At 41.3% G+C, this 13,844-nt stretch overlaps 1 protein-coding gene across 7 annotated transcripts in view; it reads right to left on the bottom strand.

The window, feature by feature from the left end:
- LOC106090796 (protein AF-17) overlaps positions 1 to 13,844 on the bottom strand; it is a 90,316-nt gene that overhangs the window by 63,377 nt on the left and 13,095 nt on the right. For 6 of the 7 annotated variants that reach the window (XM_013257138.2, XM_013257104.2, XM_013257131.2 and 3 more), the window contains exons 2-4: positions 11,874 to 12,441; positions 10,323 to 11,814; positions 9,838 to 9,925 (exon numbers count right to left, since the gene is read on the bottom strand). In XM_013257138.2, the coding sequence (XP_013112592.2) occupies positions 9,838 to 9,925; positions 10,323 to 11,814; positions 11,874 to 12,228 (1,935 nt within the window). In that variant the 5' untranslated portion in view covers positions 12,229 to 12,441. The remainder of the gene's footprint in view (positions 1 to 9,837; positions 9,926 to 10,322; positions 11,815 to 11,873; positions 12,442 to 13,844) is intronic. The other variant, XM_013257123.2, reaches the window with a different exon arrangement.

The raw sequence follows: 13,844 nt of genomic DNA, 5'->3' as shown, positions 1-13,844 counted from the left end.
AAATAAAATTTTGACAAAATTTTCTATAGAAATAAAATTTTGACAAAATTTTCTATAGAAATAAAATTTTGACAAAATTTTCTATAGAAATAAAATTTTGACAAAATTTTCTATAGAAATAAAATTTTGACAAAATTTTCTATAGAAATAAAATTTTGACAAAATTTTCTATAGAAATAAAATTTTGACAAAATTTTCTATAGAAATAAAATTTTGACAAAATTTTCTATAGAAATAAAATTTTGACAAAATTTTCTATTGAAATAAAATTTTGACAAAATTTTCTATAGAAATACAATTTTGACAAAAGATCTAAGGGATAAAATTTTGAAAAAAAAAAGAAACACCTAGGTACCTAGCATTTTGAAAATTTTTTAGAAAATCATATTTTTGCAAATTTTTAGGCCCATATGTTTGAAAGGCCTATTTGAGTTGAAGCCCATATGAGGTTTCTTCCAAAGAAATAGAATCGAAAAACAGCACTACAAACTCAAAACGAAACAAAAGAATTGTTTGCATAAACACAAATCCGCATTCGTATGTCGAAGCGTCAATCAAGGGACGAGGCCATATAGCTTCTTAAGACACGTGATTTTGTTCACTGGCTTGCATGTTTAATGAGTTCAGTTTTTTTATTTTGTCATTATTAAAATAATGACAAAGAATGTCAACATGGAATTATGCAAATAAAGAAAATTAACGGTTTATGGAAGACAGAAAGGAAAAACGTTAAGGGAATATTAAAAAATATATAGGTATTTGAATTCAAAAATTATGAGATACGGCTTGAAATCGTGAGACGGTGTGATGATTCCTGAGTTTTTAGCAGTCACATATGTTTATACATGTGAGTAAGAGCCCTACCGGTGCATGAGCGTAGTGCTACCCCAACATTCTCTTGGCCTTAATTTAAAACACAATGCGATATGAAAATTTTCCAAAATTGGTTGAAATAAAAATACAAACAAAAATGCAAGAGAGGCAGGCAACAAAGAAGTGAAATGAAATTGGACATGATAGCGAGGGTATGCAATAACCGCAGTCCAGTTCTGGAATGACTCGGTAACTAAAAAGCAACTCCACCTCTAGCGAGATTTAGGTTGCGGTGGAGTCATTTATATCGCCACTCAAACGATGCGGATTTTGTCATCCTCAGAGAAGTCGTTAATCTCCTTACACTGCAGGAATGTTTGTGACCTTACCGTCCTAGTTGTTATTGCCCCTATGGCAATTTTACTGACGGTCAAGATGTTCACACTCGACGTCCTCGTGTTAGCATCACAGCACTTCACGCATTCCGTGATCGCCCGGATCTCCGCCTCCAGGACCGTATTATGGGCAGGCAGCCTAAAACAGATCTCAGTCCCTGGGTTCTCAATGTAGACCCCCAGGCCCACTCTGTCTTCTAGCTCCATCCGTGTAACATGATCTTCCAGATGGTTCCGTCAATCCAAGACTGTGCCGATGGCAGCAGTGCCTCGCACTCGATTTCAAGGTTCATCTCAGGTATCTTTCCTTCCTTCCAGGTTTCCTATCGTCGCCTCATGGTGATTTAATTGATAACATTTTTAGCCTATACAGTTTTTGCCTGTATTGAAGGCTTTAGTTGGCACGACTATAAGATCTTAGGTTTTGGATCGCTGTCGAGAGGTCTTTTGCCTTCAGAGGAATCATAATCTGGTTTTATGCTGGGTCCGCGGACATAAGGATACTATAGTTAATGAGAAGGCGGGCATGTTTGCGAGAACGGGTGTAAACCTTAATATTGGATGTATACCCACCACTATCCACATTTTCTATGGAAATAAGCAGCGTCCTTAACATGGTTAAATAGCTGGAATTCAACAGCCGGATGGAAACAAACAAAGCTTATGTGAACGGATGAACGCTCGAAATAGAACATAGATAGTCTTTTGTCGGTGGTGTCATGAGATCGAATCCTCTCGTATTGGTATTAGAAATGATGACACATGTCGGTGGTGTCATGAGATTAAATCCTGGGAGCACGGGAGTTTCCACTTTCTTTGGTAATGCCCTGCTTTATGTCAAAGAGAAACAGGATATTGGGTTCTTTTTTCTTTCAGGCGCTACAAGAACTGAGAAGCGTTAGTGCGTGCAGAATCAAGGCGTTCGCTTTTTCATCTGGGTGTCTCCAGAAAGTATGTTAAAGGACAGTTTGCTTTGTGAAGGCGATGGGGAAGAGGTAAGATGAGGAATCACAATGGGCCTTAATCTGGCCAACGTCTAGACGACTAAGGTCTTGTCATCATCCTTACCTAATCTAACCTAGCCTGTACTCTAAATAGATATATATCGACAAGTAAGTGAATAGCTATTCTTAGATCTGCTCAATTGTGCGAAATTTCCCGGGATCACTACTTCTACGTGCAAGTATGTGACTATAATAAAAACAACAACAATATTAATCTCCCAACAGATTATTATACAGTTCTCTGTATAATGTGAGAAGTTAATTTCCCTCGGTTTCTTCATTGCAAAGTTCGAGAAGCATCATATTTTAACGTTTTAAATAAAATAAATTGAATTAATTTTCCATCTCCCTGTAGTCTAAGATATCCAAAGGCATGGCCTGATTTTGAACCGTACTACTTGATATACAGATTTTCCCTCGTTTCTGGCACGCTTGTTTCGACAGGCTAGTAAGAATAGCACGTGCTTTAAAAAAAGAAACTACCTTTTGTCGTGCTAGTCCAATGCCAACCTTTTAGCCAAAACAGGGATAATAAATTTTGTCGTGGCATTGAAAATTTTTCAATTTCCAAGAATTTTACACAATCGATGTAGGTGTACAAAAGCGAAAGTGACTGTGACAGTAAAAATCATAAGACACAAAGGGGGTAGGTAAGTAAATATTTGCGTGTTTATGATCATGCTCATAAAGAGGACTTTATTCAACTAACAACTATAGCTATAAAAAATAAGAATCCTGCGTGACTGAGTATGGTGGTGTGAAAACAAAGCACCAATTATTGCTGATAGCAACTTCAAATGCAATTTAATGTTTGAACTTCAACAGTTTTCCTCGGAACAGCACCATGAGACATTAGCAATAACAATGGGTGGTATCTATGGGTGGCAGTCATTGCAACGTTGGCTACGCCTATATTTAAAATTACCACCAAAGCCACAAAAAAATGCATTTAGAAGTTAAAAATGTAGGGTGGCAGAGGCTTTTTTCCATATAAATATTAAAAGAATACGGAAGTGAGATTCAGATTGTTGCGGGTCAATAAGCTGCAAACCATAAACTTTCCACATGACTAGATGTTTGACTTAAATTCAATGAAGATATATCTAAATTGTGGAAAAGCTATTAAAACTTCATGAATTATAAAAAGATTTTATTCAGAGATATTGGGTTGCCCAAAAAGTAATTGCGGATTTATTGAAAGAAAGTAAATGCATTTTTAATAAAACTTAGAATGAACTTTAATCAAATATACTTTTTTTACACTTTTTTTCTAAAGCAAGCTAAAAGTAACAGCTGATAACTGACAGACGAAATAATGCAATTACAGAGTCACAAGCTGTGAAAAAATTTGTCAACGCCGACTATATGGAAAATCCGCAATTACTTTTTGGGCAACCTAATATTTTGTCATCACTTTAAAGAATTTAGAATGAGATGTTATTGAAAAGATTACAAAGCATTGCTATAGAGCCAGCGTAAGTGGTCTTGTCAGACTACGAGAATCTTACTTTTATACAAAAGAGTGTTAGTACCTGAACAATATACGCCTTGGTCTCTGCTGTTTTATAGTCTCTGTAAACTTTTGGCTAGGTAGAGAAGAAATTGCGGATTAAAATCTGACCCAAGCCACTACAGGCATACACCTAAGCCGGCACAGGCAGTGATACTCGCAGACGAACGTGATGGGATTCGTTGTATGGACCCCACAAACTCCAGAATCAGCGAGCTGAATCTGGAAATAAACAGGGTAGTCAACGAACATAAGCGGAATTTGTGGCTGGAACACTTGGAGCAATGTAACTTAAACACCGGTTTAGGCAAGTTTTGGTCTACTCTTAAGTCACTCTCGAATCCCGGTAGACGGTATGGCAGGACATCAATCGCTTTTGGCGAAGTAACCGTGACTGATCCGAAGAGATGCGCCAGGTTGTTCAACCGTCAATTTATTGTGCATCCCGAGAGGGACAGGGCAAGGAGGAGAGCCATTCGCCGTATTCGTGGTCTCCGAGCCGATGGACAGCCATCACAATTTACCGTGGGCGAAGTTACGAATGTCATCCGTGGCGCCAAATCATCCAAGGCGTTGGGCCCCGACGGAATCTCTACATTGATGTTGAAGAATTTGGATTTACCTGGAGTTGAGTACCTTACTACTGTCCTCAATCTGTCTTTGAACACTCTTATAGTTCCCGATATCTGGAAAATGGACAGAGTGATCCTGCTACTGAAGCCTGAAAAGGACCCGAGTTTGGGGGAGTCGTACGGAGCGATCTGTCTTCTCTCGAGCCTCGTAGGAGAATTTCCATTCGCCTAGCATCAACATGGATTTCAAAGATTGCATAGCACAACAACTTTGAATGCCATCACCGCACACATTTGCCGTGGCTTCGATCAGCCTAGGCCATGTGATAGGGCGGTCCTCGTGGCACTGGACCTATCGAAAGCATTCGACACGGTCAGCCATGCCAAACTATTAGATTATCTGTGTGGTCGCCAGTCATTTGTGGAATTTAGGGATAAGAAGTCGAAGCAACCTTGAGTGAAACAGGGAGTTCCCCAAGGTGGGGTGATATCTCCGGCACTGTTTAACCTCTACCTATCCTCCATTCCACCCCCTCCAGACGCGACGATTGTACGATCATGGCATCAGGCCCCCAACCCATTGTTGACATCTGCGATAGGTTGAACACCTACCTCAACGAATTTGCATCATATTTCGCTGCAAGAAATCTGAAGATATCTGCCACCAAATCTTCACCCATATTGGTCACTACAAATACGCGTGAGGTGAATACTGAGCTGACTGTGCTGATCGATGGAGAAATGATTCCGACCATCAAGTGTCCCAAAATACTTGGCGTCACATTTGACAGCTCCTACAAATGTTCCCCACATGCCACAGCAATTAGCAATAAAGTCAAAATTAGAAACAAGGTCCTCAAGTCACTTGCTGGCAGCACTTGGGGTGCAGACAAAGAAACCTTGTTGACCACCTACAAAGCAATTGGCGAGTCCGTGGTAAGTTATGCAACGCCAGTGTGGTCTTGTCAGCTTTGTGACACGTAGTGGAATAATATTCAGATCTGTCAGAATGACACCGTCCGAACTGGGACGGGCTGTCTCCTCAGTTCTCATGTGAACCACCTCCATCAGGAGTCAAAGAACCTACCAGTGCGAAGACAGAACTACATGTTGTCTAAGCAATAGTTTTTGGGCTGTTATTGAAGAGACCATCCAAATCATCATCTTGTGGATAGATATCCACCGCCCAGAAGCCTTAAGGTAGATCTACATGATATAGAGCGTAAGGTTCAGCGCAACAAGAGAGAACCTCTAGATCAAGTGGCATATCAAGCAGGTCTAGACAAGATTCATGCAGACACGGTAGCAGATGCTGTAAATGGCTACCGGGTGAATTTAGTCCTTGGAGAACGACCGCCTTCCATTGCACCTGAAGAAATTGACCTCCCCCGGCAAACCAGAGTAGTTCTGGCTCAATTACGTTCCGGCAGATGCAGCCGCCTCAAAAATACGGGAGTCGTAGGTTCAATTCCCACCAGAGGCTGGGTCTATCGCTACTGTGGTATCAAAATGGGCTAAAATACCCACATAATTTCCAATTGTTTTACAGATTCGATTACCACCAGAGGCTTGGGCTAAAATATTCACGCAATGTCCCATCGTTTAGCATTCTATGCCCCAAAGTCAGTTCAAGCCTGGTACCTTATCAACATCTCAGTGTCGGTAACTGTTAGCCGCAAAAGCCGGACAATGGCAGGATATGCTTCAATGTCTCGTCGTCTTTCCCGCATGCCCTTCGCACTATATCACTTGCCGCAGGCATTTGTAGGCCTAATTGCCTCGTAATGATGACGAAAGCCACATTGATCCCTTAAAAGGCTTCGCATTCAACAAGTTTATCTACGGCAGTCCGCTGGCCTTTAAGGCTAAAACAGAATAAGTTGAACAGCGTTGCGTTGAAAAATGCAACTCTGCAAACAAATGTCAAAAAAGTATAACGCAAATATTAAACAGTTTTTAACTTTGGCACCTAAAAACACTACTTTACGTCTGGCAACACAAAATGACGCTCGAGTGCGGTCGTCAAAGTAGGAAATTCTGGTTTGCAGAATTGCAACGCTTCTGATTCAGTTTCGGTCTTTACAGCCAATCTTATTTTTCCTTACTTCGCCATGGTCCGCCATCCAAAAGATGCTGAATGTGCCATACTTATATAAGGCTCTAATGTCTTTCTTGCACCCAAGATCGTTTGTGACCTTGCCATCTTGGTTGCTATTGCCCTAATCGACAACTTACTGTCCGTAAAGATGTTTATGCTCGAAGTGTTGGCATTAACAATGTAGCACCTCACGCATTCTATGATCGCTCAGATAACCGCCCGCAGGACTATGTATCCCGTAATGATGTCGAAAGCCACATTTTTATTCCCTCAGTAGTAGTCTCGTTTTGTAACGCGCCGCCTTAAAAGATTTCACTTTCAACAAGTCTGTCTACTACAGTTTTCTTTGCCCTAATATTGAAGTCGTCTCCCCTCTCATTTCTCCTTACTCCGATATGGCTTGGCAACCTAATAATGCTGATTGTGCTATACTAAGAAAATGCATTAATCTCCTTCGTATACTCCAAGACCGTTAGCGATCTTGCCGTTCTGGTTGATATTTCCCTAATGGCCAAATTACTGTTAGTAAAAATGTTCACGATCGACATCCTAGCGTTGACATTGTGCAACCTCGCGTATTCCGTGCCTTAGCCTCAAAAGCAAAGCAAAAGCAGGAAATGCTTCAATGTCTCATCGTTGCTGTTGTTGTTGTAGACACATGTCTATATCTGGAGGTGGCGATCTTCGTCTAGCTCCTATAGGTGAGCAAGCTCCAAAGGACCAATCCAGCCTGGTGCTTATAGTTATCTCGTGCCGGGAATGTCTCGTCGTCTTACCCGCATGCTCTAGACATTGGAGTTGTGCAGGTGAGTTGTCGTGTCATGCGTGGGTCACGTGTTTCGTTGTGACATTCAAATCGTATCACGTGATCGTCCCTAACCGTGATTGAATTCAAATTCTTTTTGCGTGAGCGTGAGTAAGCGAAATCATGCTCACGACACAAATCAAACTCACGAGAAACTACGGAGGCACTCACGACACATGCACGACTCATGAGAAAATCACGACTAAAAAAATGCAAATGCATCCAAATCATACAGTATTTTAACGTATGAATCGTGATTTTCTCGTGAGTGGTGATTGTCTGCCGAGTCATTGTTGTTGTTATAGCAGTGTGTTAAACACTGAGGCGGCAGCACTTGCCTATGGAGAACTCCATCGGGTCAATACGGTACGTACAACCGGCTGCCATGGTATTGCTGCCGAGTCATGAGTGGTTCGTTTATCGTGAGTGTCTAGTGAGTCGTGCATTATAACTCCCTTGACATATCCATTATCAAAGGCACTCAGTATTTAGGCAAGTGCCTCCCGAGGGCACCGTAGCAACTGTCTTCCGAGGCCACCGTAGCAAGTGCCTCCCGAGGCCACCGCCTATAACGCTGAGCGCCTGGGTTCGAATCCTGGCGGGAACTTAAAAAAATTTTTTAGCGGTGGTTATCCTCTCTTAATGCTGACTACATTTGTGAGGTACTTTGCCATGTAAAAACTTCTCCTCAAAGAGGTAGCGCTCTGCGGCACGCCGTTCGAACTCGGCTATAAAAAGGAGGTCCCTTATCATTGAGCTTAAAATTGAATCGGACAGCACTCATTGATATGTGAGAAGTTTGCCCAAGTTCCTTAATGGAATGTTCATGGGCGAATTTGCATTTTTGCCTCCCGACTTCTCACTAAGACTCTCCACTAGAAATCGTTATATCGTTGATTGTCCGCGACTGCCATAGCAGCTACTCCGTATATACCGTGTACAACACTCTACAACAACAACAACATAACGCCTAACATTTGTGAGCCTTTTCTTTGCGCTGGACGTGAAGGTATTATAACGTCGTCTGCTTGGTCCACCGTAGCACGCCTATAAAGCTAAAGGCCTAGGTTAGGTTAGGTTTTCATCCATTGTGCTAATATTGTCCATTGTGATAACAAAGAAGCAGAAGAAGGAAGATGCCTTCTAGTTCTTACCGTTGAACCTGAACCATCCTGATCGCTTTAAAAAGCCCAATAACTTGCGAATGTTCACATTCGCTAAATCAGACAGGTTCTCAAAGAAATGAAAATCTAAATTGTTTTTTCTGACTGCTAGTGCGGGAAACACACACAGAAGGTGTTCTTTGGTCTCTTCTTCTTGGATGTCCTCACAGCTTCTGCAAAAGTCGTTACTGGCAACCTTCAGTCTGTCAGCATGTTTTCCGATTAGACAGTGACCTGTCATGACGGGCACAATGACTGAGACGTCTATTCTAGCCAATGATAGCAAAGCAGTAGTCCTCTTCAAGTCTAGATCAGGCCACATAGTTTTGGAATGCTTACAGCCCCCTCTTTGTGACCATCTATCATTCATTGTCCTTCGGGCCTGTCCTGGTCCTAAAGGCCTATCCTATGTGAAAACTCATCCCGAAAGAGATGTCGTACTGAGACACGCCGTTCGGATTCGGCTTTAAAAGAGAGGTCCCTTATCATTTAGCTTAAACTTAAATCGGAAAGCACTCATTTGCCCCAATTCCTTAGTGGAAAGTTCATGGGATAATTTGCATTTTTGTCTAGTAAACAGGTAAAAATACCTCATTAGTAAAGTTGATGCCTAGTCAACCAAATCATAATAACATATATATAGCCGAGCGAGAAGGCACCGTACAAATCGATTTAACTTCTCTAACCAGTAGCCAAGACACTGGAGGTACTACTTCCACTGAGCACCTTTAAAGATTTTCCATAAACTGAGCTTTGGTATTGATTTCGTAAATTGCAGAGCAAGGCTTCGTAAACTGCACACTAGGATTAACGGCATACATAAGCAGTGATCTTAAACAGGTCAATCCATGTCATTGGGCGCTACTCTTTCGATACGGTTAACCGTGCCGTGCCATCTAAAACTTGCGCAAAAAAAAAAACAAACAAATATCCTGCAACCATCTTTCGCCTGTAACCAGGGACCTCACGGCAATCTTACAGCTTGTTCCCGAGGTGGCAGCCCTTGTCGATGAAGGAATCCATCGGGTCAATCCGGTACGTACAACCGGCTGCCATGGGATTGCGACAAATTAGCATTTAGAGCGCAAAACAAGCCGTTTAATGGCTTAGGTGTATGTCCATAGTGGCATGGGCGGATAAACATCCGCACCCTCTTTTTCAACTTACCGACAGCAACAAAATGTTTTGGCTCTACTACGATTTGTCAGATAGAGCCCGCTCAATCCTTATTACAAAAAATTTTGCGTTCGAATTGCAAATTTGTAATCAGGGACCATATGCCAAATGTACTCATCTTACAATGAGATTATTCTGAATGCCTCCTCATATCAGAAACAAAAATTTTTCAAATTTAAAACAGCCACCATAGCAGTTATTGAAAACAGCTATCATTTGTTATTTAAACTAAATCCTCGACCTTGTTATTCTGTTTTACAATAATTGGGTCTTTGTAAATCATGTGAAGAATTGGACTTACCTTCTTGGAGCTCTTCTCAATTTCCCTTTCGAAATCTGTCAGGGGTGTTAGAGTGACAGTAACATCTTTAATAATATCACGGAAAGAACTAAAATGGAAAGTGTCCAAAAATTGCCATTAAAATAAAGTTCATGTTTACCCCGTAAAGCCTAGTAACGACTTCATTCGCAGCGTAAATGTCTATTAAATTATTGCGAAATCCGACGTACTCTTTCTTCGCGAGAAAGCAGAGTTGTTTGGTATCCATTTGTGAGCATTTAATCACATTTGTAATTAATGGAAGCTAGATTTACATATATAGACGCAACGACATGTCGCTAGGATTTTGATCAGTACCACTTCTTCGGGATGTGTTCGCATTTTCTTCGTTACAATTTTTTTTAAAAAATGCGTTTAGACAGTTGTTCATGCGAAAAGACAAAGTCAGTACTAGGCTTAATTGTTTATTGCGGGGGTGAGGGTGTATTGAGTTGGTTTTCACGAACCTATTCACATCGTCGGTGCCAAAATTACTTGATTTACTTGAATCACTTTTGCGTTTCTTTGAGGAAGTGAATGAGGGCTGTGATGATGAGCTGCCATGCATATTAGGATTTGAACCATTGCCGCTTATGCTGGGCATTGAGTTATTCGAATGTTTGTTAAAGGAGGAGGATGAACTTAGATTTGTGGGCATATTTAAATTATTGCCACTGCCCCCACTGCTGTTATTGGGAGGTATAATATCCATGGGTATGGGTGTTAAGTTGGTAGCATCTGAATGATGTTCGGAGAGAAAATTAGCAGAGGATTGGCTTGTGCTCACTGCCGCCGATGATGATGACGTCGACGAAGTGGCGGCCGAAGAAAAGGGATTTTTTGAATTTTCCTTAGAAAGGGCAGACGAAGAACCCAGACTGCCATGCATGCCCGAAGATGTTGCTGATGAAACATTGCCAAATGTTGTCATGTTGTTTGCATTGGAGGCAGAGGAGGAGGAAGAGGAGTTGGTGGTAAGGTTTTGCGCTCCTCCACCACCTTGATTGGCATGATCCGAGGAGAATACATTGGCCGAGGTGTTCGATGTAGTCGAAGAAGATGAAGCTGTCGCTATGGTGGTATTAATATTGGAATTTAAGCTGTTATTGCTACTGGATGAGGCCTCTTTGCTCTTCGAAGACTTGGATGACTTCTCTCGAGAATCTCGCGAAGAGAAAGAAGAGGAATAACTTTCCTTGTCCTTTTCCTTGTCTTTGCTAGAACTTGATATCTTGTTAACATTTTTACTATGTTTGCCATCTTTGTCCTTGTAACTGCTGCTGCTCGACCCCGATGTGCCCCCCGAAGATGAAGATGAAGACTTGATGTTGGAGGAATTGGTGCCCGCACCTATTGCCATAGAACTACTACTACCAACAAAACCTGAAGAAGAAGAAGAGGAGGCATTAGAGGAGCTGGTGTTTAGATTAGCCGAGCCGCTGCCACCCAAACCTCCACTAAGGTTATGCATTGAACTTGTCAGATTGGCCGAGCTGGTGGGACCCGCTGACGAAGCCGACGCCGTGGATGATGAAGACGATGACTGTTTGGTGGCATTTGAAGATTTTCGCTGCTTTGATGAGGATGACGATGAAGACGTTAGGTTGGTGGTGGTTATCTTAATGCTGGTCGCCGAAGTCGAAGAGGCTGTGGCACTCATGGTCGAGTCTATCTCCTTTTCCGGCGACGAGCCCGAATCAGATGAAGTATCATGACTAATGGGTTTATAGGGCGGTATGGTTTTCACATTGCCTCCCTTCTTTAATTTGCTATAATGATGCTGGCAATAGCCACAGTATTTAACATTATCCAAATAATTGCCGGCTTCCTCGCATAACAAACCCAAACTTTGGGCACATGTCACATGGAATTGTTGTTTACAATTCGATTTATTGCACTGCATGCACGCGCCCACAGTGGCGCGATGACCTTTGCCGGATTCCTGGCATATGTAACAGTCTGTAAACAAAATATGTATGCATATTACATGAGGAAATTCAATGTTTACTACTACTCACTTTTCCCATACCGCTCCTGGGGTATTAACTGCAATATAATGGGCTCCATTGTTGTAACATTGCCAAAACGTACCTCGGGTATGTAAAGTGCGCAGACCACATGCGCCCATCCTTGATTGTCGGTCTTTTTCAAAGCGCCATCGCGCGAGGGACACAGTTCGCAGCGTACACGCGTCGTACGCTCTTGACTTTCGCATTTTCGACAAAACCATGGCCCAGTGGGCACGGTGACAATGCCGTAGCATGCCTGATGTACGGCTACCGTACAATTTTGTCCATCACAATACACTAGTGGATTTTCGGGCCATCCACGCTCATCGGAACAAACACAACATCCACCGACCATCTCCTTCATTGTGGTCTGCAAAAACCTTTTACGCTTGCGTGAATCTATTTTTGCGGTAATTCTTCATACCCAATGAACCAGGAAAAATGTATATATAAGCAAAAAATTATTCCAATAGTTGTTGTTGAGTGGTTGTTGTTGTTGTTTTTGTTATTGATTACTGCTTGTTGTTGTTGATCAGTTGTTGTTTTTTTTTAATTTTCTCTATCCGGGGAAAAGAATCTGTAAAGGATAAGGAATATAAGATTGGGAATTCAAAACTAATAATCAATGACATGAATAAAAAATATTTTTCAAAATTTAAATTGACAAGGTGTGTTGGTTTTTTTTTACAAACGTATGTAGCATTACAAACAACGTGTGCTAACAACAGAGCGCCAGTGTAGATATGGCACATGAACAAAACCAAGTGAGGTAAGAACGCTGCTGTAAAAAATGCGACTTGATCTTATCTCAATATCTAAGGCTTTTCGCAAAAGCCGCCCTAAACGTAATCATGAAAATAGACAAGTAATAGTCGGCAAGGGAGTGATGTCTCTGATGTATCTGAATGGATGTAAATACATATATCTCATATATCTCTGATAGAGCCATTGGAACACATCCAATTAACTTTCCATTCTGTTTTTGTGGCTGCCTTTTTTCCTGCCCCCCCACATACGATGCAGTTATTTTGGATTTTGTCGTGTCCTCTGTATGGTACCATTCCACGTTGTCAATACATTTAACTAGAGATTTAGAAATCTCTCAAGAACTCCCGGAACGGAGATGAACTGTTTCCCTAAGTTAGAGAGCCTTTTCTCTTACAAGCCCGGACATGAATTAAACATGTAATCTTGGTTTCCTCTTCATTAAGATAACATCTACTATAATCACTATTGCAATGTGCCCAGTTACTCCCGTTAGGTTTGATTGGAGGACTCGCGACTGCCAAGCCCGGTTATTAGCCACTTCACTTGGAGAACTTAAGGCCAAACTAGAATGAGCGCGTTGAGTTACTTCCGTTAGGTTTGATTGGAGGACTCGCGACTACCAAGCCCGGTTATTAGCCACTTCACTTGGAAAACGTAAGGCCAAACTAGAATGAGCGCGTTGAGCTCTGTTTTTGAGTGTTGCGTTGAAAAATACAACTCTGATAACAAATCCAAAAATTAAACACGTTGACGTTGATTACTATTTAAAATTATTTTGCAGTCTATAAAACCAAACCATTTTTTATTAAACTCATTTTCAACAATATTATTGTTTCAAGTCAAATGTTACCATACATAAAATAGAACCAGGATTCACTGAAAAAGGTTAAGTTAAGCGATCAGCCGACATACATTTTTTAATTTTTAGCAGTACTTGGCATTGAGGATGTCAACTTGTTCTCTTTGAACATTCATTCTTTGTTTACATTTTCTCCTATTTGATGACATTTTCAATCGGCAGATTTGACATTCCTAATGATGTACATGGGGCCTACCCAACTTATGTTTTCGCAAGTGACCTAACCTTCTAACCTTAGTAAATCCTGAAATAGAGCAGACGACGACTTGACACCTGAGAAGTAAACACTCGGCAACATAAGCCGAAATGTGACTCGGAATAGTTGAGGACTCGTAGATGTCTGTGCTTGACAT

This window comes from Stomoxys calcitrans, chromosome 2 (genome assembly GCF_963082655.1).
Source record: "Stomoxys calcitrans chromosome 2, idStoCalc2.1, whole genome shotgun sequence".
Classification (NCBI taxonomy): domain Eukaryota; kingdom Metazoa; phylum Arthropoda; class Insecta; order Diptera; family Muscidae; genus Stomoxys; species Stomoxys calcitrans.
The sequence above is the reverse complement of the archived record's forward strand: the minus strand, read 5'-3'. Positions and strand labels throughout refer to the sequence as shown.